This window comes from Amblyomma americanum, chromosome 3 (genome assembly GCF_052857255.1).
Source record: "Amblyomma americanum isolate KBUSLIRL-KWMA chromosome 3, ASM5285725v1, whole genome shotgun sequence".
Lineage (NCBI taxonomy): Eukaryota > Metazoa > Arthropoda > Arachnida > Ixodida > Ixodidae > Amblyomma > Amblyomma americanum.
In genome coordinates, this window is record NC_135499.1 from 123,768,207 (window position 1) to 123,790,699 (window position 22,493).

At 45.7% G+C, this 22,493-nt stretch overlaps 3 protein-coding genes across 3 annotated transcripts in view; 1 reads left to right on the forward strand and 2 right to left on the reverse strand.

The window, feature by feature from the left end:
• LOC144124087 (calcitonin gene-related peptide type 1 receptor-like) overlaps positions 1 to 6,544 on the reverse strand; it is a 32,358-nt gene extending 25,814 nt beyond the window's left edge. Inside the window, exons 1-3 of the mRNA XM_077656753.1 lie at positions 6,438 to 6,544; positions 1,295 to 1,393; positions 907 to 955 (exon numbers count right to left, since the gene is read on the reverse strand). Coding sequence (XP_077512879.1) covers positions 907 to 939 — 33 coding nt within the window. The 5' untranslated portion in view covers positions 940 to 955; positions 1,295 to 1,393; positions 6,438 to 6,544. The remainder of the gene's footprint in view (positions 1 to 906; positions 956 to 1,294; positions 1,394 to 6,437) is intronic.
• Positions 6,545 to 12,367: 5,823 nt separating this feature from the next.
• On the forward strand, positions 12,368 to 16,194 carry LOC144124088 (uncharacterized). The gene is made up of 2 exons (XM_077656754.1): positions 12,368 to 12,636; positions 14,838 to 16,194. The coding sequence occupies exons 1-2, from the start codon at positions 12,374 to 12,376 to the stop codon at positions 16,192 to 16,194; spliced, it is 1,620 nt and encodes a 539-aa protein (XP_077512880.1). The 5' UTR covers positions 12,368 to 12,373.
• Positions 16,195 to 17,527: 1,333 nt separating this feature from the next.
• LOC144124880 (adult-specific rigid cuticular protein 15.7-like) lies at positions 17,528 to 21,444 on the reverse strand. The gene is made up of 4 exons (XM_077657813.1): positions 21,387 to 21,444; positions 20,710 to 20,805; positions 19,394 to 19,837; positions 17,528 to 17,828 (listed from the first exon to the last, which is right to left on the reverse strand). Exons 1-3 carry the CDS (start codon positions 21,396 to 21,398, stop codon positions 19,463 to 19,465), a joined length of 483 nt encoding a protein of 160 aa, XP_077513939.1. The 5' UTR covers positions 21,399 to 21,444; the 3' UTR covers positions 17,528 to 17,828; positions 19,394 to 19,462.
• Between the last annotated feature and the right edge of the window lie 1,049 nt (positions 21,445 to 22,493).

Below are 22,493 nucleotides of genomic sequence, written 5' to 3' on the forward strand. Positions count from 1 at the left end.
GAAACAGTGCCTTAAAAAGTTAAGCAGTTGCCGCACAATTAAAAACAATTTTCCAATAATCCCGGACTTGTCAAGGTTTGGAGCATGTGCCACTATATACAATGAAGGCTAGGCTCCCAAGCAGAGCAGCCTGAAGATTAGGAATGTGGAAAGAGGCGGTATTACAGTAAGCTGAGGTTATGCTTTCGCGACAGTTTCAATTGCATTCGTTTTGACGCATGCCTGTCTCACTTTGCAGAATTGGCTGTTGACGGGGTGGTCCAGCCGAAATTCATTTATTCATTTACACGTCACTCATATGCGGAAACACAGAAAGTGAATCTCCCACAGTGGAGACTGGTTTCCCCGTCATGCTATGCTATGAGTGTCCAAGACGAGCTGACTTATCGATAAGCTTAGGGAATACTGACTGTTGGCAGCGGAAAGTATTTACATAAATTGCCTCTACAAGATAGATCCCTCACTTAGGTGCGCGCTTTAATTATAGATGCGCAACCTTAGTTATGCCCGCGGTAATAAAAAAAAAGCAGCCCAAACAATCATGACTAACAATTCTAGACGGAAGGATTTTTGAGCGCGATACCGCTTATGAATGAATTTCACTCATGTAATGAAAATTTCGCGATAACAATCAATACATTCGCAGGTCACTCGAATGCAGTCTTGCATTTGTATTTCTATTAAAGTTTTTGCTGTGATCAACAGCTTTCCCCATTGGTTTTCTACGGAAGTTTTAACTGTTCGATGCGATCGATGGAAACACCTTAAAAGAAATATTTTGTCTCATATGAGAAGAATAAGATATTACCTTCAATATTTCCATAAGAGTAACATACAATTTTCTAATTTTAAAATTTTTTTTCCGAGAATGTTGTACATGAGAAATACGGATGAACAAGCACTCACCGTTGTGAGGGAGACCTTCCTGGCTGCCTTCATCACTTCGCTGAGAGCTCTATAGAAAGGAACGCAGAGTTAGATATTAGGATGAATAGAACTAGGGAAATGAAACCGACAAAATGGAAATCTGAAGAAAGCAACCACATCCGTATCAATTTGGGCTCGACAAATTGTGCGAACATTGATGTGTTCTGCACGGAAAGGTATTCTAAAGATTCAGGTTTGTTGCCAGCAAGTCCCGTATTTCAGCGCACCAAAGACGTGCTCACACGTCACAGAGGTCGTCTCCTAGAAAACGCATTGTGAATTATTCCGTGGCATCACGAAGGCATTCCGTTTCCGTTAACAGTCACACAAATGATCACAGCCGCAGGGGTATTGATGATTTCCTTACTTGACTTGGATCCAGACGAACTCTCATCCAGGCCAAGTTTCGTCGAAGTGTTCTTGCTGCACTGAAGGCACTGCTGTTTAACAGCCCACGGCTCGGCACCTGGCGGAGATATGAAAATCTCGGGTGGACGCAGGCAGTCTGGTTATGAAGCCTTACTCGAATAGCCAGAATAGCAGCGACTAGAGACCTGTCCAGGTGGTGGTGCGTTCCCGTGCGTGCTGCGAGTTTTTCAGCGGTCCGTATTTAAGCAGTGTGGCGCGTCAGGTAAACCGCCCTGCTTCTGTCGAAGCCGTCATGGAGCTAATTAACGCCATCGATCAGAGGTAAGCCGGCGGATTACGGCCAATTCCAGTAACGACCCTTTTTCGAAACGCCAGCGCAAGTCGTCATTACGCCGAGGAAATCTTGTTGTGGTTCCAGCGGATGCAACCTCCAAGAGGGCTAGCAGGCACGACGCCACCCGTCTCGACGAAGAGGAATGCGCCCAGTCTTCGACGCGCTGGAGGCCGCGATAAAGACGTGACTGAGACCGCAAACTGTCTCTGCCGAACGGCGAAGAAGGAGAAATAAAAGAGAAAGAAGAACCGGAGACACCAACTCCAGAATGCGGCGTGAAGTTTCCTGCAATTACCTCGCAGATATTTCGTTCCGCACATCTCTATAGCAAGCATTCGGTTTTTCTGCAAAGGTAGCGCTTTTCGTATTCTTCTGAGTGTTTACGAAGTTTATGCGAAGAATGCTATGGATACACATCGTTCAATGCCTGACTTGAAATGTTGTCGACGCCAGTACCTAGATTTCTGATAAGTTGCGCTGTGAAGCCGAATACCAATACATTATTGATACGTGCGCCACAGTAAATGCCTGTCGATTCCAAAACACATCGACGCATGTTGATTGAGACGTCTGAGTGTTCTCATGCTTGTTTACATGATGTAATGCAGGTCTCTAAACGACGGCAGCTACGTGTGGTAATTTGTTTTTCATTTTCATATTTATGGATTTTGTATTTCCCTGACGCAGAGCTGTCGACTTGCTGATTCGGTTGCCATAATCTAAGTTCTTAGGACGGCTTATCGTTATATGAAACATAGCTCAATATGTTATGAGCAGCATGGACGAAAAAAAAACATTCCGATCTTCCTTTAGTAAAAGAAACATCAGTATTTTTGTATTCCAGGCCACCCTTCTCATGTTCCCGGTCTGTTGTGCACTTTTTTTTCAGGTATGCGCTTTATTCACGCAATAACACGCACTTAATTTCATTTGTGCTTAAAGACTTCGGTATTTGTATGCAGCCCAGGCAGCCAGACAGTGCTCAGCGTTGTTGTTGTGTTTAACGAAGTGGATCATCAGCCAAACAGTGTAAAGCTGCAGGCAGATATAGTATCGTAAGAAACATATAATTTTTGGAGAACCTGTTTCCCCTCTTCCATTTCGACGCAGCCCATCTTCACAATCGTGCGTCAGGACAGCACCGGTTGGTCGAGGAGAGAAGTCTCCCTCATGAGGGAACCGGAAGCAGCGACGGGAGCGCCACCTCGAAGGTTACGCGAAATTTCACGGAGCCGGCAAGGGTTTCTTTGGGATCCGGCCAGCGTCACGAGCGGTTGCAGCCGCGCGCACTCGTCACCTTCCGCAGCAGGCGCACGGAGATCCGTCGTGCCTTGCCGCTGGACGTCTGGTTCCAGGCATCGAAGCCAACGCAACAAACGCGTGCTCTCGGCACCTTCCCCAGCAACTGCTCGGGAATGGCTTTGCCAAGAATGCGGCGCGCACGGGAAAACTCGGCCGCCATTGTTGGCGCATACTACTACTACTTAACCTAACACTACGCGCCAAACACGAAATCATCATACACAATCAATAACCCCTTACAGTGCTAGGATTAACGCCTTTAAATACTCATTTTTTCCACGCACCATTGAGGAGTGGAACAGGTGTTCGCCAGATCTCTTAACCAGAGCTGATTCTTTTGACTCAATGTTTTCTTCACAGCATTTAATTTGAGAGCCGTTTTTTTCGTTCACTTTTTGTATTTCATCTGAGCCTTGTATTTATTGCTGTATTTTGTGTTACAACTTGTATCTAACATTTTTTTCAATTTTGCTAAACCTGTTCTTTTTTGCATATATTATGTACTCGCCCCTCCTGCTTGGGCCTACTGTAGGCCTGCAGTACGTTCTAAATAAAAATAAATAAATAAATAAACGTTCGTCGCCGATACCTCCGATGTCGCGCCCCTGCCCCAGCCATGGAGTAAGTCGGAAGCCCTTCTGGCGTAGCCTTCTAGTTGCGAGGAATGCCTCATTGATGTTTTGTAGCTAGCTGGCCAGCCCTGTGTATTAATTGCAACTGTAATAAATAGCATATAAGTGTTCAGGCTTTGTCGTCCCTTCTTTTGTATCCTCGAGGACGAACCCCTTCGCGGTTAGCGAGCGGGAACGCTCTGTCCGCGGTGTAGGAGTGCGGGGCGGAAGGCTGGCCCGCCATATTTCCTCAAAATTTGGCTTAAACATAGAAAGAAAAGAGAAAAAAAAATGAAAATGTAGAGAGAACAGATGCAAAGAACAGTTTCTACTCCACAGATTTCATTGCAGTACCAAAAAGTTGACCGTACAATTTTCATAATGTACATGAGGCGGAGAGACAGGTTCATTTGAGAGAAAGGAAGGTAGGTCGTCCTGAAGTGTTAATGTATGGCCTGCTGCACTGCACCATAATATGACAGCATTTAACAACGCACTCTCTAGAAACCACAAAGAGGCTGTAGGATCAATTGCAGTTATTCAAAGAGAAAAAAACACTCACATATAAAGGTTTCCAAAATTCAAATATAGAAATCACAAATACCATGCATAACACACAAGATTACTAAAGATATAAACATATATTTTTTTATTACCCCTTCTACATAACTTCCTGACTGAATTTGAGTGCGCTGATACTAACGCAATATTTTAATATCGAATTGAAGACAGCCTGCATCCAGTTAAACCTGAGATGCGCTATAACTAACGCATTATCATCACCGAACTGAAATGAATTAGACTTCCAATTCAACTTTCGAAAGTCATTTATATATTAAACAAGAAGCCAAAGAAAGAGCCTTGCAGACACTTTATTATTTTTTTGTCTGCCAACTTGATAGCTATTTTAAAGTTTATTTTGATTGTTGAAATAATTTTCTAACCGAGCTGTACAGACACCTCGAAATCCTTTTTCTCAAGCATGGATAGCAAAATTGGTCAATCAAGAAATTGAACTAGCTTTGTAAGGACGAACAGTAATGTAACTGCTGCCTCTATTTCATCAATTTTATATTGACAAGGTCAGAAAATCTCCAAACAATATGGCGGCATCTTGACCCTCTGCAAAAACATTATGATATTGCTTTTAAATGCCACATTAACTGTCCTGCAACGAAATAGCAGCAACTCACTCAGATTAATACAACAGATATCGGTGTGACTCCTACACATAATGGACTCTGGATTTCGAAAGCGTCCTCTTCTGTAGCAAACCAAACCTTATAAGTTCAGCGTTTGAACATTCGAGAGTTAGGTTGCTTAAACACAAGCATCATTTACTAATCGAGACTGTGAAGAAAATCAGAGCAAAAAAAAATGTAAAGCTCTTACGACTTACCAACTGGGTGCAGCACGTGATTTTGCTTATAAATGGCTCTCAGGACTGCTGGGCACCACCTTCACCCATGGAGGCTCCGATGCCACCGGAAACTCTTTGTAGTTAAGACGTAGTCATTCAATCACTTTACCGAGTTGTGTCAGCACGAGTGGAAGCAATTTTGTGGTCATGCTGCCCAGTCGTGAGTTCAGTATGAACCCTTTTTTATTTTTTTTCTCCTTGAAAAACACCGTCGCTTATTGCTGGCTGATGCATACAGGTATGAATAAGCCACGATAATTTTTTTAGGTAGCCTTTGAAAGCTTGTTTATTACTACTCTGAACTCTGCCTACTCCGAGCTAGTTTGCCCCTTTTTGGATTTCGCGAGGAAACTAATAATAAAACATTTTTTAAAGTTAAAACATTTCTTGCTACCACTGGCCCATAAACTATGGCAGACATCTTGACGGTGCACTGGTGAAGCTGTTGCTGAAACGTAAGCAGGAAATGAAGGCTAACCGAAAGGTGAATCAGAAGCCGAACCTAAAGCAGCAACTTTCCCAACCATTCCGGGTGTTACCGTTCGAACTCTATCCAGGGAAAATAAACATTCCGATCTCTGTGCCGGGATTCGAAATGAATATCTATTCCCGACTGCAAGCAAGAGCCTCGAAATTCTTGAACTCGCATACATTCGTCAACATAAGGTAACCTATCAGGAGGTTGTTCCTGCGCCGAATATAACTCCCCGCGCCAAACTGCACCGTTTTGGAAGGGAAATCGTGAAACTAGGTGGCTCGTCTCGACGGTCAATCACACGGCTTTGCGGCCCTTCGCTGAGACGTCTGGCGCTATGGGTTTTAACTGCTGCATCGCACTTGAAAATGGATGAGTCGCCGTCTTCGTTACGTTTTCATTCGTTCGTTCTCCGCTTCGAGACGGCAGTAGGGCTGCATCCGTGGTCGTGTATCGGAGCCGAATGAGTCAAGAGAGAGGAATGTTGCCTACGTCCCCAACGGCAGCTTTCCGTAACCATACACGGAGGAAAGAAGGCATCGCAGGCAGCCGAATGAGTCGCTAGTAGCAATAAAGAGCTGACGTGAGCTATGACGCGTCCACCACCGAGAGCAGCTCTCCAGCTGGAACAGAACAGCCTGTTGGCACTGCCTCGTCAAGCCGTGAATGCAGCTTAAGAAACCAATTTCACACCCCTGTCCGAAAAAAAAAAAAGAGGAGTGGGGCAGGACGGCGGTGCTGCCAGCAGTGAACCTTTCCGTGAATGCATCTCATGCTTACGCATACCTACTTTAGACGACGATGTAGTCTGCGAAGCATTGCGAACTTCAAACCAATTCCCCCTTCCGTTGTCCTCCCTGGATCGACATTACAAGCGGGAATTCTTACGAACCACGAGCAGGTAAAGGCGAACTCGCCGATGAACAAGTACGGTGAAACTGTGGATATATATATATAAGAGATAATAAATAAACAAATGAATAATACCCGAGAACTTACCAGAAGCTCCTTCCTCACGGTGGTACAGCTCGCGAGTTGTTTATTCCCCTGACACCTGTTTTGTAACCGGAATTGCGGCTGGCACGCATGGCGACACGCGACATTCAATTTTTTTTTTGCTACCGCCACGGATGCGGCTGTTTCACAGCTTTGTCTTCATGGTGGCGGGTTGTGCTCTGTGCATAGCACGGCGCAAAATACTACGCATTATGGGTAGCCTACGCTGCCATCAGTCACTGTCTAAACATGCGCCGTTCAGAAAGTTCAAAAAGGGTAAAACCCAAAAGTAAACGGGCAAAAAAAGTGGTGCTGCATAGTTTATGCACAGCACGTGTTCTGAACAAAGACATTAATAGGATAGACAAGGATGGCACATTCATGTTAAACTTTCTTATCTACAAAATATCTCATGTTTCGTATCCGGTTTTTGGTTGACAAAAACAAGGTACAGAGCGGAACCTTTCCAGGATGTGCCCGCTTAATGTGCGGCAAATATAGAAGCGAGCAGGTAACGCACCAGATTCAAAAGCTTGGTTTTGTTCACGGGCTTGCTTTCTAGAAATAACTTGTTCGCTTTGCGGCATTGGGTATTCTATTTGCAGGGATTCTGTGAAACTCGAGCTCGCTTCATAAAAGAAGTTCGAGAGACAGAACCAGTGAAAGGCAGGGATATTAACGAGGCAGGCACTGTGCCTGTTTGCCTGCCCTACCCATGCAAGAAGTGAAGGAAAGGAAAGAGAGAGAGAGCACAGAAGTTTATGCCGCCGTGTTCTAGGGCCACGACGTTTGTCGTCCAGTTTCAGTAGTAACTAATGAGACCGAGCACAGAATACCCACAGTGTGTCCAAACGAGGGCGCAGGAGCCCCTGCCTTTAAAACGTCGCTATAACAAATTGGTAGAGCAGTGGCACTTGACGCCACAATTCTAATATATTAGCTACCATGTGGGAACGAAATTCCAGTCGGCGCATTGCTCTATTAAGACATAGTCGGTAAGCGTCGAAGAGGGCAAAGCGACGCAGCACGTGCTGAATTACTTGTTCACACCCGGAGTGGCCCACTCTGGTGAGTGAACCATCGCAGGAAGCAAAGAATACTCGTTAGTGAGGGCCACGCCCGCCCACAGGCGGCAAAAGGGTGCTGCTTGGAACAACGGGGGCAGCCCGGCGTTATAGCTGCAGTCTCTGGGAACTTTCAAATTGAGTGGGTGGCGGCTAGAATTTTTTTTTCCATTCCATGAACGTTGTGTGGTGGTCAAACCCCCGAAGCAGCACAGCATCTTGATCATGCAATGCAGTCATTCTGCCTTCTCCAGTTGGTCGGTAACGGGGCTGTCTTAGCAAGCCAATGGGCGAGCTAATACGACCTGACAGTCCCTCAGTGATCTATCGTATTGTAATCAACATTTTCCTTGCTTGGACCCTAAACTTCTATACTTTGGACACTTACGCTTTGAACCAGTTTGGAAAATTAATTTACACTTCACTGCTTATTTTTAATAATTTATCATTAATCTTTGCTGTCTATGGGCATTAATGAATGCCAAAGTAGAGGAATTTGTCGAGTACTACCCATTGCGCCTGTCGTATCTTTTTCTTTTTCGCGCTACACCACGTATTTCAGGTCCGGACAACTATCGAAGAAAGTTAGTCGCTCTCACCACCTGAAGTTAGGTGTTGAAAAAGGAAAGTGCCAAGGATCCACTTTCAAGCTTTATTCAGTAGGAATGCATTTTTTAACCCTTCATAGCGTTATGTGCACAATCCTGTAAACAGCGAACTCGCACCTTTATCTCAGAGTACGATGATGCTAACAGATTTGGTCGCTTTAGACACATTTAGCATGCTCAATATTGAAAATTGGCTGCTCTTGCATGCACACTCCTGGACGCAGTAAAAAGTATTTCACAAAAAACTGAGCTTCGTATCACGCTCTACGCTATTTTCATGCAGAGAAAGTTGCCACAAGTAACATCTTTTTATTTTAGAACGAAATTTTTTATAGCTTTGGTTTAGCCATATAGCTCAGCAGAATATACAGCGTAGAATCTACAGCGTCTTTGACTGGATTTGTGTGTTACTCATAAGTACGAACTTCACCGGACTCAAAGACCACATACCGGCCCCCAGTATTTCCAGGTGGCCTATAGCTGATGATGACGACGTAATGCTCGCGCTGCCAGGGATCAGTCCGGCTTTCGCAACCATAGCGTCGTTGCGAGTTCTACAATGGCACTGTAGCTGTATTCTTTAAGCTTGCACAGGTATACTCTGTATTTCTTCCCAGCTTAATCCGAATGTCATAATTCCGTAAGAAACGTGGCTTTCAACCGATAAACATTTCCATTAAATATTATCGTTCATATATCCTAGATCGCCAATCAAGAGGAGGGGGTTTGCTAACTTGAGTCTCTTCAAAATTTTGACACAGGGCTCAGGTATCTTTCTAGCAAATGTCTCCCGACAGTGAGGTATTGGCATTAGACTTTGTCCTCCAGGGGTGCTCTCCATTTTCAGTAGTAAATGTTTTTTTCCCTATACAGTACAAAATATTCTGAGGTCTTCTTTCTGTTAATTAAGTGGTTGGGATGTAATTACATGGTTTTGCGGTACACCAAAGGCTGAGGACCTCCACGAGTTTATGGAAGCAAATAGCAGACAGCCCGCAACTATTGGCTCCCTCCTGGCAACAAGCAGACAACGGCGATACGAGTTAGTGTTGCATGGGACTGGACGGATGCAACTAATGAAAATAACGCCTATAAATAAGTAGTGCGCGTTAAATGTACAGCATCGCGTTGCAACGACATTATATAAGAGAAAGGAGTCTTATTCCACCCCGGGAATCGCTACAACAGCAGTCACGACACGGGCCCCTGGCAACTTACGTGCTCTGGCTGCCGCTGAGTCCCATCATGTTGTATTCCTTTGTGGCTCTCTGGTTGCATGAAATGATGGCAGGAATTAAATACCCCTGTTATCGACGAGGATTCTAATAAAATTTATGCAGACGGTTAGCAGAAAATTGGGGTTACTTTGTACTACGTTTAACAAAGATGCGCGGCGGCATTAAAAAGATGTTGACAATATAGGGAGGATGGGGGAGAAACCAGCGACACATCTTTTTTTTGTTAGATACACGAGTGGCATGCAAAAAAGATTATTTATCCTGTGAATCCAGCCAGACCCCCACAGCAGCTTTCGAAAGAGGAGAGACGCTCTGCAAGCGCCTCTGCAAGCTTGTTGAATGAAAAAAAAAAAAGATCGAAAACGAGGGAAATGAAGCACGTTAACTGAGTGTTACGGAGATCCGGCTGTGAAGCGACGACCACTGGAGCGCTGCTGGTCGTGCAAACGCATATGGTCAAGAAGCGACGGTAAGGGACGGTAGACATTCCGCTTCCAGTTCAGTAGCAACAACAGAGAACGCCGGCTAAAGATGGAGCGCTGGCTGCATAATTCACAAACGTGCTGCCAGTTCTCTGTTGATCTGCAGCTTCTAGCCACTGGTATGGGTTAATAATTATATACGCACGACTGAGGCGTGTTTTGTATTGTTGGTATAGACAAGTATACAAGCACATTACGCAGACATAAATCTTGCCGCTTGGTGCTGTGGTTGCCCAGGAGCAGAAATTTTGTTACAGCTCGTTGAAGACCCATATCACAACACTCCCTGCGCATGTACAGAGCTAGTGAGAGGGCTATGAATTTTGTAGTTCTCGCTGGTTTACCGCCCGATGTAATACATTGCCGATGTAATGCATTGCCAATGTAGCCAATTTACGTTCACATATTCATGTTGTGGCATGATAACCTAGGATTTCGCTCGTAGATGCTTTTCCTGATGCGCTGACATAAGATCGCAAAAAAACCTATTTTTAAAATTTTTAAGTCTTGTGTGAAACACCGTGTATACCAGGTATTTCAAGAAATACCGCCAATAATTCTTAAAATTAGGGTTTTTTGAGGTCACGAAGAGTTTTGCATGGATAGCTACATTACGGTAGCATTTCGAGCCTACAGTGTGGCGGCGGCACGTGACGGTGGCGGCGCTGCCAGCACCACGTCGTCACGTGGTTGGTCACGTGACCAGCCACGTGGTGCGGAGCCGATGCTGCTGCCGGCGGCGCGGCACGCCGGCGAAACCGAGCTGCAAAAGCTGTGCGCATGCGCCATGTCAAGTGGGACGAAGATGAAGAAGGAACGCCCAACGAAACGAAGCGGCGAGACTGACTTTGCAATTCAACTGAGCAAGTTCCACTCAGCCAGCTGAAGCTATCGCGTCACTCCAGGTTTAACCAGAGCTAAACCATCGCCATTTTTTTTGTGGCATCGCCATACCAGTGTTGGCGGACGTCAAAAAACAGGTGAATCATGTAAACTAATTTTCCGATTAACTAAAATCTAATAGTTAACATTGCTGCTATCGATAAACGTAGAATTGCAATGAGGGATTTGGAGCTTGTCGTTAGTAGTAGTCATATCAGTTTTTAGAATTTGAAATCGCAATTACCCTCACCGCTGTGGCGCAAGGAATTTGGGTCATATCACGCGACATTCAAAAATCACGCGCTTGCGGGAGGGCGCGACACGACGTCATTCTAATCGCGTCACTGCACGACGCGCGCCCTAGAGGACTATCTCCGCCCTGCCCATGCTGTGGTCCTCCGCGCTTCTCGCCACTTCGCTGCTTCAGCGCGGGCGGGGCAGAGATTGTCGTGTAATCCGTGCGTCATAGAGTACGTGTAATCGGAATTGGATGCCTACCGTTAATAGTTCAAAAGTTAACTATTAGAATTTAGTTAATTGTTTTGCTAGTTTTTGTAATTCGCCTGTTTTCTGACAGCCACCAACATTGGCGTTGCTATGAAGCAAAACGCTTCTCTTTACCTCAAAATTATATTTTTAAAATATAGTGGTGGGCTTCTCTGAAACACCTGGCATATCTTAGACATAGTGTATAATAGTTCATAGTAAATTGAGATATACTCATTTACATAAATATAGGTTCAATACAGAAGCTCAAAAATCCTGCTGGTGAAGACATAGGTTTCCTTGTGTGTGTACATGCTTACCAAAAAGTGACTTTTGTCCGGAAAGAAATCACACCGCCAGTTTTAAGCAAACCTAAGTGCTGTAGTCGCTTATTTCTATTCATAAGAACTTTCTCCACAAGGCATGGTTGTCATGCAGCTTCGTCAACGGCTACAACTACTGGCATCCTCGCGCCCTCTTCGCTTGGGAACTATCTTTTCCTAACTTTCGTCTTTTACACAAACTGGTTCACCATTTTTCAGCGACTTGCCACTACTTTCTCTCTTTAAATTAGAAGAAAAAACTTTGGAAGGCCAACGCGCCAACTTCGCCTATTATTCTGTGCTTGCATGTTTTTGCGTGTTCAGGAAATGGTTAGTTCAGCCTTTAGAATTAATTATTACAGGAGTTTTGGGTTGTAATTCATAAAATCTTCAAATAGTAGTAGCGGGAGCTTCATGATGCTGTGAAGCAAGAGTTTGTTCTTTCGCCGCTCATTTTCACGAAGCGTTTTCATCAGGTAAAATAAATGTCGATGTAGCCAATGCATGCCCGGCGTGCGTAACTTCATGAAATGTTCTCAGCTGCAGGAATCAACTTTTCGTGCTTATTGCCGCCATCCGCATTTTTATATACAGTTCAAATGCCTTTATTCTGACGCTGAAAGGCACGCATTTCAATACTTATTTTCCTCTCTTAGTAACTAGCTTCCCATCCATCATTGCACCCATGTCGCGTGCGATAGTTTTAGCCATGCGCGTCAAAGAGAACGAAAATATTGATGCTCCCTGTTCTCAGGGTAGGCACCATTACCACCGGCAGGAAAAGACGAAGACAAAGAAACTGCCAATCATTGTTGCATTTTTTCAGGCCTAGCAGTATCCCCTGAGAGGCGGTGCGATGTCGTCGCCACACAGGCAAGCAACTAGCATTCCGAGCCCCGGAATATTGAGGAACCCTCTCTACGGAGGAACAATGGAAGAGGCCGGACAGGAAGGGAGGCCTACGTACAGGGAGTCGAACACGGATCGCCGCTTTCTGCCGGCAGCTGGACATGCGGTATCGGTGCCTTCCGAACACTTTGGCGTTCAGTGGCCTTCGGACCTGGTCGAGGAGAATACTATGTCGTTGCCTACGAGTTCATTACCTGGCTCTTCCTCCATGTAAGTCGCTTTATTTCGTTGGCAGACTGTAATTGCGACTCATGCCTTTTAATGCAGTCATATTTTACTACCTGGTGCTCCCAGATTATATAGATGTCACAAAGAGACCGTATGAACCAGTCGGAAAATACGAAAGAATCGGCCTCAAAATAATACAAAAATTTTGCCGTCCTGCTATTAGGGCAGATTTTTCAGTCGCATTTTAAGATTTATGTTGTCACGACAGAACTTGCTCTAACGTTACGACAGCGGACAGCACAAGAAAATCATGTTGTTGCTAGTAGAATTTCTGTTTGGTTATAAATTATAGAAAATTTGAAGTGAAAAAAAATTTCTTCTGTGTTTTTCGATAGAGTCCAGGGGCCGCAAAACACTTCCTTTCTTTTGAATGGAATCAATTTATCTGGGTCGGCCACTGGGCTGCATTGACGTGAAACGTGTAGTAGAAAATGGCAATGGAGTTTACGAAAGTGGCAATGTTCAACTACTAAGTTCATCTACAACGCTTGCTATTCTAGTGGTTCGTTTAGATGGCCTAGGGTGACGTTCTCGAGCACAACCCATAGTATATTTGTCAGAACTATGAGGCTGGTTAGGAAGCACTCCTTGTCCTTTTGAAGAACGTTTGCTTAAAGGAATACATGAGATTTGACAAGTCGAAGGCCTGGGCGGTCGCCATCGCGGCGTAGTCCCACTGGACATAATCTTTTGCTGGGCGTTCAGTCGAGCTTCCTCACCCACTTGCACTGCACAGGACGCACAAATCTGCGGGTAGCGGTGCTCGCTGCTGGCGAAGACCATGCATGCATTAGCAAGGCAATTGTGCCCTTCAGAAATGTCCATCTGAAGTTGCAAATGCGACACAGTTGTATTGGATCTCAAGACGCCTGCGTATCACCTGTTTAACGGTAGCGCACTCAAATTGTGTACAATCTTGGGTGACGCGGACACCTTGCTGCATATGCAATGATACAGGATTTTGAAAGAACTGCAACGTCAACGTTTCGGCGTTTGCACGACATATTGCCTCTTTGTATTACTGCGGAATACACACGCTCGTTTTGCTTTTTCAATTCGCTGTGCAACCGTGTATATGTAGGGCCCTTCGTATTTCGATTTTATTTTTCCTGTATTCGGGGAGTAAAAATCAGGTGATATTTTTGGAATTTAAGTTTAGGTGAAAATCAGGTTCTTCTGGAAAAATTGCATAGTTCGGGTGCGCTATCAGGTTTTTCTGCAGCACATCACAGTTTAAACTAACAGTTAGGTTTACTCCTTGTCATAATATGCCGTATTTTCCGGTTAATTATTTCGTAAACATGGAAATCGCAGATTTCCCTAAAACATGCTTTGCCGATGGACATTTCTCTTAGTCTACTGCAAATATTTAGTCATACGTTACCAATCCTCTACAGCGGTGTAGCGCATATGAATTAGGCCGACCTGCCTTTATTTGTACAGTGTGCAAACATTCAAAATCTCAGCGGCGATTTTAAACGCCCAAGGTCCTAAGATCTGTGCTTCATTAGCATGGGTAGCGCTTCATACAGTGATCTGATAAAACGTCTTGTCGGCAGTCATGTTTCGGCCTCTCACCTATAAACTGCCCTTTTCGAAGACCATGCATTAGCAAGGCCATTGTGCCGTTCAGAGGTACCCCCCTCCCATCTGAAGGGAAAATTCGACTTTGATGTATCGGATCTCAAGACGCCTCTTTATCGCCTGTCCGGCTGAAACGTACGCAAATTTTCTCCTATTTGGGACAATGCGGACACCTTGCTACAAATGCAGTCTCGCTTACAGGGTGTTCAGTAAGAAACGCACCTTAAACATTTCGGCGTTTACAAGAAAGTTCTCAGGTAGTAAGCAACAAATATCCACAAATATTTTTGCGGTATTTTAGGTCTGTGATGTGGAAAACAGACATCATCTAGAAGGCTGATTTTCGGCGAAAAATTGGCTTTAACTCAAGTTTTAAGAATTATGTTCGGGGTGCAAGAGTTTCGTAAAATCGCTTTTTACCCGAAAACGAAGAGTCATGTGTATATGGCGCAATTAAACTATCGGCTTTGTCGCGCAAGAAGGCATAGTGTAACAGCCTGTGTTATTCAAAGCATGGAAAGACAGTGATTGTTATCAAGCTCACAATGCGATGTAGCGTTACATAATTTGTCGCTTCTGAATTTGCGAATGTTGCCCAGGGGACCTCTGAACACTACTGCTGACAGCACAAGCCTAGTACAGAGCTTCGAGCCCATCGACGACGAGACAACAGCATCTGTGGTGTCCGCCAGGTCTACGTGGGGCGATCGCCGGAAAAATGTTGCCTGGACACGTCCGCCAGCACTCGCGTGCCTGGTGTTTGCCGGCACCCTCGCGACTGCGCTGTTAGTGAAGGCTTCCTTCCGCAGGCTGTACCCAGAGGAAGCCGATGAAGGCCAAAATCAGTCACCACCACACCTGCCGTCGCAGCTGGAGCTGCCCTCCAAGCCGCCGCTGCCAGACGACTCGGGCTCTAATGTGAATTTCGGCCACCGTCCATACAAGGGCATCGCCGACCGTAGTCGGCGTCCAAAAAGTGGAACGCATGGCCCGGTGTGGCCGATCTATCTCACTGGAATAACAAGTCAGGAAACCTTGACCGACACGGAGACGGACAGTGAAGCGACAGCCCCACCTTGGACGGAGACAGCTGACTGGACAGAAACATCCTCGAGCAACAGCAGTGCCGAAACGGAGAAAGGAAATAGCACTTCTGCCGAAGAGTCGTCAAGTGGCAGTGAGACCACTGCAAAATCGATTGCTCCCAGTGACACCTCAACTGAAGCGGAGGAGCCGCTCAGTACATCTCCGGCAAAGCCAGTGACTGATAGTGAAAACACTGCTGAATCGACAGCCTCGACTGAGGTTGCTTCTGAAGTGCAGACGTCTGTAAGTACGTCTGCAGAAGAGTCGACGACTGGCAGTGAATCCACTGCTGAATCAGCAGTCCCGAGTGACGTGGCTGCTGAACCAACCGGTGATGAAGGGGAACGGAGAAACTTAGCTGAGGCACATCAGGATTGGAGTGCCAACAGCACTAAGACAACTACCGCGCCGGCAGCAGTGTCCATAAGTGGCGGTGTCGCCAATGTCGTATCCACAGCTCTAAGTATTGCATCTGCTGGAGCAATGTCCTTATTCACTGGGGCTAATGTGTCCTCTGATGACCAGCTGATAAATTCGGAGAAGGGACAATGGAACCTCGTTGCCAACACTGCAAATGTAAATACCACGACTAATCCGGCCGATGAATATCAGCTTAAGAATCAGAGCAACACGGATGATTTGCATCGGGACGCGAGCGGATTTAGTGAAGTGAGCGCAACCAGGGCTCAGACAGCGACAGCTACAAGGCGGTTTTTCGAGGCTAGAGTGCCGACAGTAGTACAGCAAGGCACGTTGTCTCATGAGACCGCCGGAGCTTCGAAGGTCCAAACAACTGCTGATATCTCGATGGCGCCGGTTTTTAACGAAACTTGGCAGTGGACAAACGCCACCGGCAATGCTGGGCTGTGAAGACGGTTTGTTTGAAAAAGAAAACTAAGTTCTTCGATGCGAAATGTTGAAATAAATGAGCGTATATATATTTCTACGGTGTTTTTTTTCTTTTCGCTTTCAGTTTGTTGCATTTGTTGCTCGACTAAATAAACTAATCTCTGCGAAAATTATGTCTTTCGCTTAAAGTCGTGAATACGCATCATGCACTTGAAGCTTTTCTTTTATTTATAATTAACCTGCAGGAATATACAGCGTTGTGTGCAATACAATTGAACTAATACGCTAAGTCTTTTTTGTGATGAACTTTATAATGGCCCCAAAATGAGCACTCACACTCACATGTCATGACAAGGCGTCCTGATGTTCGGATAGAGCATTCTAGCTTATATAATCAAGATGTATTTTGTTCATAGAAAGTCGCAATATCTCTGTCTTTACTGGAGCTATTGTTTTATTCTAGCAGTAGGCACCTGTACTGTGCGAGGCAATCTGTGCGGTAGGCATATCTTTGGCCACGCCCTCGGCTACCCGCCGCAGTGCAAACTGCAGTGGTGCCCTGTGAGGACTGCGGAGAAAAGTTCAACATTCAGAACTCAAGGGGCCAAAGACGATTACACCGTCGTGGTGCATTAATCAGGCGGCCTCGTAAGGTGCAGGTGTTAGTAGGAGATTGCAGACTGTGTCTAGTGCACTTAAAACAACCAACATACAAAGACAAGAAATGCGACAAAGATATTAAAGGCATGTCCATCATGCAAAAGAAGGCGAAGATATCAGCTACGTTGTCTATCTTAAAAGAATGAACACAAAGCAATGCCTGAACCCAATATAGGAAGCACTGCTGAACGTTTTTTTTTGTTTTAAAAATTTATGAGTTTAAGCGCTGTGTTCTCCCCGTCCCAACATTTTGGCAATGACTACCGAAGATCAGTCGGGTTATAGCAAGACTGTGGCTCTCACCGCATCCAAGAATAAAAGCATTTCCTAGAGACAAAATATTTATATCAGTAGAGGCAGGGTATTGAACCGGAATCCAGAAGTGAATATACCTTTTTCATGAACTGTAGCTGAGGCCAACCTCTAATTATGTCCATCATTTAGGAGCAGAACCAAATCGAGAACAAGTGCAAGTACCGTAGGCGTCCAATGTGACAAAAATGGGTTACGCGCATAATTCCGCCACATATGTGAATGAGCATGTAAGGGCCCAATTTGATCCCCGAAGGCCTTCTCAACAAAACCCTTCTTATCAAATCGTCCATTGTGGTGGGCGCTACCTAATCGTCGGCTACGGAGTCGTGAAAAACATTGTGTCTCGTCTAGAAGAAAAGATGAGCTCAGGAAAGCAGTCTTCATTTACAGCGTATTATACATTTATTTACACTTTTTTACACATGAAGCAGACACGCAAGCAGTGAAAGCGGAAAGTTGTCGCAGACGAGGCAGCGCAAGCAGAACGTAGAGGAAGCGAAACAAACCGAGGAGGAAGAAGAAAAGGAGCGCATTGTCCAAAGTTCGGTCGTAGTCTTGACATGGGCGAGAACAGTGGTCTTCTTTCACTCCTGGTGCTATGGACGTTTCTTTTGCGTTATCACAGACTAGCAGCTAAAGACTTCGAAGCCATGAGGAAGTTTGGAACTGTACAATGCAAGCTGAAATAAAAAAAAACAACCACAATTAGCTGACATGTTCTTGAGAGTAAACGTATTTCAAAAGCTAGACAGCCACAGGTTGGAAGTTTGACCAATCGCGGATAAGAAAATAGGTAGTACAAGTTTCATATTTAGTTTTCAATTCATGCACTGCTGCACACTACGTGAATTAATGGGAGGTGAGAGGGAGAATGATCAGTATATCAAAATGTGCGTGAAGAAAATTTCGCGAAACAAGACGAGTGTGAATCTATCATATATGCGTTCGTGTGATTGTCTGATTTAAGCTGTCTTGTTTTGTTTGGGAGCTGTTTCCAACATCTTGACCTCGTTCAGAAACCTGATCAAGTTATTACATCTGTTTCCATTTACAAGTTTTAAATAAAGAAAACGATGCTAAGTGGTCGGTTCTTGATGAGGGACGTTGTGTTTTGTTACTCGGAAATAAACGAAGATCCTTGAACAGTAGCAGGTAGAAGCATGAGAATTAGCGATTGAGGCGAAGATGACGGAGGTTATACTAGCTATGAACCGGGAAGATTCCAGCTAATATACATTTGCATGTCTGAGTCTATGTCTGAGTCTATAGTTCAGTGATAGAGTAAAGAATTAATATGTTTGTCACCCTGTGAAAACATCATGAAGGAAGCCGCAGGTGGAACTTTACATTTTCGATCGAAGCTTGTTTCTTCAATTGCGCCATGGTAACAAACAGCAGTCTTTTGTGCGTCAGCTCACATCGATACCAGACATTTTCTACAGCATATTTTTTTTACTGGCTCTATCTCTTAGTCTATTAACATGAATCTTTTACTGATCACAATCGTACGCTACTGTTTCTTGCTACATTGTTAATATTGTTGGTAGAAACACTGTTCACTTCTAGCGTTAGAAATGGTGCGTGCTGCGATTTATTCAGATGTTTACGCCACTATTTCGGAAGGGCTGCTCGAAAATTGCCCGGTAAAGAAAATTGGTGCCCAGTCAAGCTTGCCTCTGAGCAGCTTGTCCTCGCTCGGTGCCTTTATCGAAGCAACGATGGAAATCATTTGAAATGAATATATTCATTGTGCTAAATTTAGACGGAACTGGCAGGTTACCGACTGATGATTGGAACCTCCTCAACAGACATAATTCGCCTAAGAAGATAGATGTGGTGTTTCAGACAGTGAAACTAAGAAGACAATATCGTTGAGTGCAACGTCTTGCTCTAGGCAACTATATCCCTAAACTTACTTGTCTGCAGGCGCGAAGATAAAAAAAAGACTGGGAAATTTTTTTGGTGTTTGAAACAAATTGTGGCCGCCATTTGCAACCACTGACGGATATTTAAACTTGTACTTGCAAGCGAGACATAAAAATAAGCGAGGAATTTACTCTGAGCTAGCAGTGCTTAAACGAAAGGATATCCGAAAAGCGACAGGACAGTTTTGGCGACCGTAGTTCATACCTGGGTAGGCTTACTTGCGGTAACAAAACGCAACACGTTAATCACTTCATACCAATTCGATAACATGCTTCTGGAAAAATGAAATAGAGGAAATGTGCACCCCTACTTTACTTACCGCATAGAAGGCAGACGGGACAACCCACAGGAATGGCAAACACGTAAGTTCTAGATCAGCGACAACGTCCTAGCCATAGTAGCCGTGGCCCCCATAGCCTCCGTAGCCCCGGTAACCGCCATATCCACCGTAACCGCCGTAACCCCCGTATCCGCCGTAGCCTCCGTATCCGCCGTGTCCGTAGGCAGGGACCGCCTTGCCGTGCGCAGAGTGGTAGGGAGCTGCCGCCGGCAGGCTGCTCTTGGTTCCGGGCTCGTTGGTCTTGACGACGGCGCGGAAGCCCAGCTTGTCGGCCACGTAGTGCACCTGCCGGTGGCGGCCGTCGATGTCGCCCAGGTAGTAGGAACCGTGCACGGGGCCGTACGCGTTGCCCGTCTCGTGGCGACCGTTGACGGCACCGTACCCGTTGACGATGTCATAGCCAAAGCTGTAGTGGCCGTGGTCCTGCGGAAAGAGGACAGGAAAACACGGCGATTTTGTCTCCTACGCTTTTATAAACCGCCTTTAGCCTACGTGCGAGGATATTCAGATTTGATGAAAGTTCTTCAGGCCACGAGGTTTGATTCTGAGCTGTAAAGTGGAGCACTCCCGGCGCCCCTAGAGACCAATAGGTCTTGAGAATACAAGGGTGCTTGTCAGCCTTCAGATGTTTAGTTCGCTAAAAATTTTATGAGTGTCTCACTATAGGGTGGAAAAAAAGTTTTATAATCGGGTGGGAGAGAGAAGAATGAAATGTGAGAGTTACATTAACATGAGGGCGTGTTAGTGACGACTCTTCATGAAAGAGAAGAAGTGCGTTGTACTTTAAAGGCGCTAAAACCACAGCCACACACACACGCACGAGAGAAGAGAAGGGGACAGAGCGCCGCGTGCACGTGTTTTTGTGGTTTTGGCGTCTTTAAAGTACAACGATCAATTACCAACTAACCCAACAAGGAGTTCTCTTAAGGAAGAAGTGCGATAGCCTTGCAGAATCTAGAGACGAGAAATGAATAACGTTTGCACTATTATGCCTACTCCTAGTCGCAGCGTTATGTCTTGCAGTCGCGCTGTTGTTCACCTTCATTATGTAACAAGAACCAAAGTTACATGTACTTATGTTGCCAAAAGACTGTGAAACCAGGACGGCCAGAAAGTCGTAGCTGTAGAAAGAATTGCAAGCTCTGTTTAAAGCATGCCGAGGAAACGTTACAATTAGACCACCTTATTTCATGGCGGAGGGCTAGTTACGAAAAAAAAATAGCGCGTAAGTAACTGTTTGAAGTTAACATTCAAATAAATTTGAAATCAGAAAATCAACAAAGACAGCAACAAACGTTTTGCTTCCTGTAGGTTTTGCTGGTTCCACCGTGTCCGTGACCACCGTAGCCTCCAGCGGAAGCCAGGGCCGATAGGGCCAGCAGCACTGTCAGCTTCAAAGGGGGAAGAATACATATAAGGATAGCATACGACATGAAATGGTAAAATATGGTGAAGAGAAAAAAGGTAGGTAAGTTAAACTTCGTGACCAGAAACAAAAAAGGCCTATAGCTTGTCTGGCATTAAGATTTACGCGCTCTCCCACCTGATAGACTGCCTTTGCTGGCGGTGGGAGGCCTTCGGAAAAACAGGGTCTACAATCTAGGCGCAAAAATTTTAGGCGCAGGCAAGATTCACGAAGCTCCATGCTTCACAAGCAGCGTGATACAACGAATGACCAAGTTGGTACTCAGCGACCACCTTTCCACCGGTAATCGCCTTAGTAGTCGCCAAAAGACTCTGCGGTGATGACCGCAGAGAGAGGTTAGTACTAACGCTATGAAATACGACTTGGAGATTCAGCGGTTTAGAAGACTGCGCTCCTGCAAACCGTACGAACAAAGTTTCGACTGAGGCGAGTCGCCTTATGCGCGAGTTCGACCTCGCCGCGAACCGTTCGCGGCGTAGCTGGCTGACCGCTTCCGAGCTGAGTCCGATGCTTGCAGCGTCGCCCGCCACGCTCGAACGAGCTTACCTGAACGATCATGTTTGCAACGGTGAGCGCTGGGTCGGCACTGACGACTGTCAGAGCGGCGGCGGCAGCTCTATATAGACCCCCGCCGACTGCCGGACAACGCGTTCTCACACTCTTTCCCTTTTTACTTTTTTTTTGCTCTTGTTACGTATGAACCTGCTATTAGAGAGGTTCGAGTAAGGTCTGGGCGTGTCGCTTTCAAAAAGGACCAGTTTTCAGTTGGGGGCAAGCGCGATTCGAGTGGAATGCAGCCATTGTGCGCCGCTTTTCGTGCGGGTCACTGCGGAAGCCCACGTGTGAAGCTTGCTACAGCCTGCGGGAAAGGTGCCACTTGACTGGTGGCCTTGGCAGAGGGTGGCCTCCCTCCCGCCGCTGTAGGACTCGATCTCAGCGCCTCGCTCGGAAATCGGCGCATTCTGCCCAAATGGTATGTTGTACATACCTGCGGTCACTTCAGTTTGCGTGGATTTTGAGTAAAACAAAAAATGGTCGCCGGGCAGGGTGCGTTCTTGCGACTTTCACTAGAACGCCTCAGACCGTCATTCGAAGGCGAGCGTGAATTTTGTTGCAGAACTAGTCGCACCCCTCGTGAAGGGGAAAAGATGTAGTCGCGCTGAGCGAACTATCTTGAAGGTTAGTCGGAGTGCACGGCGTTTGCTAGCACAGTGCGAAGAATGTGAAGGCACAGTCTTGGTGGAAAGTCTTAAGGCCAAAGGCTTTTCGCCTCATCCGCATAACAGAGCCCTTACGGCATTATTAAAGAACGAATGACGCTGAAATGCTTGCAGAAGGTTTATTCTTGCGGTAGAGAAGCGTCCTGCGTGACTTGTGTTTCGAATGAACCGCTACACGGAGCAATCTAGGAACATTCACTTCGCTGCAGCTGAACGCTGTGGCCTTAAGACTTCTGACCAAGACTGTACCACTTCCTGTCCGTCATACTCCGCTTAACGCTTTACTAGTGTTGCCTACGCTTGCGATTAATTAAGCTAACTACATTGCATTTCAAAGCCAACCAAGAGCAGTGCAACTGGGAGAAGAAAAGAACCCAGGCCCTGTGCTGCCCTTTTCGCACTTAGCATTGCACTGCGGCAGTAGAGTTCGGGC